General features: G+C 45.9%; 1 protein-coding gene across 1 annotated transcript in view; it reads right to left on the bottom strand.

Annotated features, from left to right (window-relative positions):
* The window catches only part of LOC125027881 (formin-like protein), a 40,848-nt gene extending 39,918 nt beyond the window's left edge, over window positions 1-930 (bottom strand). Inside the window, exon 1 of the mRNA XM_047617013.1 lies at window positions 753-930. Within this exon, the coding sequence (XP_047472969.1) occupies window positions 753-930 (178 nt within the window). The remainder of the gene's footprint in view (window positions 1-752) is intronic.
* Window positions 931-1,258: the final 328 nt, after the last annotated feature.

Here is a 1,258-nt window from a genome sequence, read left to right as displayed (position 1 = left end):
AGAATTCTTATTTTTCTTCGCTTTCGGTGTTTGAGTAAGGTTTTAAGAGTAGTGGATAGATAAGGGAGGTGCGCTTGATACGGACTCTATTCACGTCAAGGGAAATTTCCGTAGAAGTTTCCGTTGACTCCAGTTACTCATTCTCTCTGTCTATATCTATCTATTTATCTCTCAATCTCTCTGTCTATCTTCTCTCTCTCTCTTCTCTCTCTCTCTCTATCCTCTCTCTCTCTCTATCCTCTCTCTCTCTCTATCCTCTCTCTCTCTCTATCCTCTCTCTCTCTCTCTATCCTCTCTCTCTCTCTATCCTCTCTCTCTCTCTATCCTCTCTCTCTCTCTATCCTCTCTCTCTCTCTATCCTCTCTCTCTCTCTATCCTCTCTCTCTCTCTCTCTCTCTCTCTCTCTCTCTCTCTCTCTCTCTCTCTCTCTCTCTCTCTCTCTCTCTCTCTCTCTCTCTCTCTCTCTCTCTCTCATAAGAGGGTGGAGAAGCTATATCCAACACTTGAACCACGCTAATAAGACCCCGAAAAAAAACAATGTATAGCCGCAACGTCGGTTTTGGTTCAACGATTGTAATGACAACGACAACAATGACAACAACAAATGAGGGGAAACCGCAATACGGGAGGTGGGGGGCTTGAGTTGCGGGGGCTGGGGTGGGGGTGAAGTGGGGGTTTTGAGATGCGGGGGGTGGGGGTAGGGGTGATATGGGGAGTGGAGGGGAAGGCGATCGGCGTGCGGTTTGGCTGACATTGACGCCGCGTTTCCTTGTTTACATCGGCGGCGCGGCGTGGAGGCGTCGGACGTGTACGTGTCACGCCGCGCTCGCCATCGCGGAACTTTGTCGAGATGTAACGGTATTTTTGGCATCCGCGTGACGGAGAATGGATTCTTAAATGGATAATGGCAGGAAGTGTGTAATTATGCATCAATTTTCGCGTGGGGATAATGTTGAAAGTTCCATTGGACTAGCGTGGATTCTCGCGACAAACTTGGGAGGTATATGGTATATGTATATATACTTTGGTTTTGAATATTTTTTGTATATGCAATAGAGTTCCGAAAGAAATATATAGATGCGGGGCACATTATGAATAAAGTTATATTCTATACATGATTAACGTAGAAACACAAATGTATACTCGTAATATTTTTGTTTAGTAAGAGATGTAGAAAGAGTCAAAAGGCAAAGTCAAACAGAGAGAGAAGAGGAGAAACCGAGGAGTCCGAGATGGAGGCCGCGTCAAGCAGAGGGCG

Source organism: Penaeus chinensis, chromosome 8 (genome assembly GCF_019202785.1).
Source record: "Penaeus chinensis breed Huanghai No. 1 chromosome 8, ASM1920278v2, whole genome shotgun sequence".
In the NCBI taxonomy this organism is placed as follows: domain Eukaryota; kingdom Metazoa; phylum Arthropoda; class Malacostraca; order Decapoda; family Penaeidae; genus Penaeus; species Penaeus chinensis.
The sequence above is the reverse complement of the archived record's forward strand: the minus strand, read 5'-3'. Positions and strand labels throughout refer to the sequence as shown.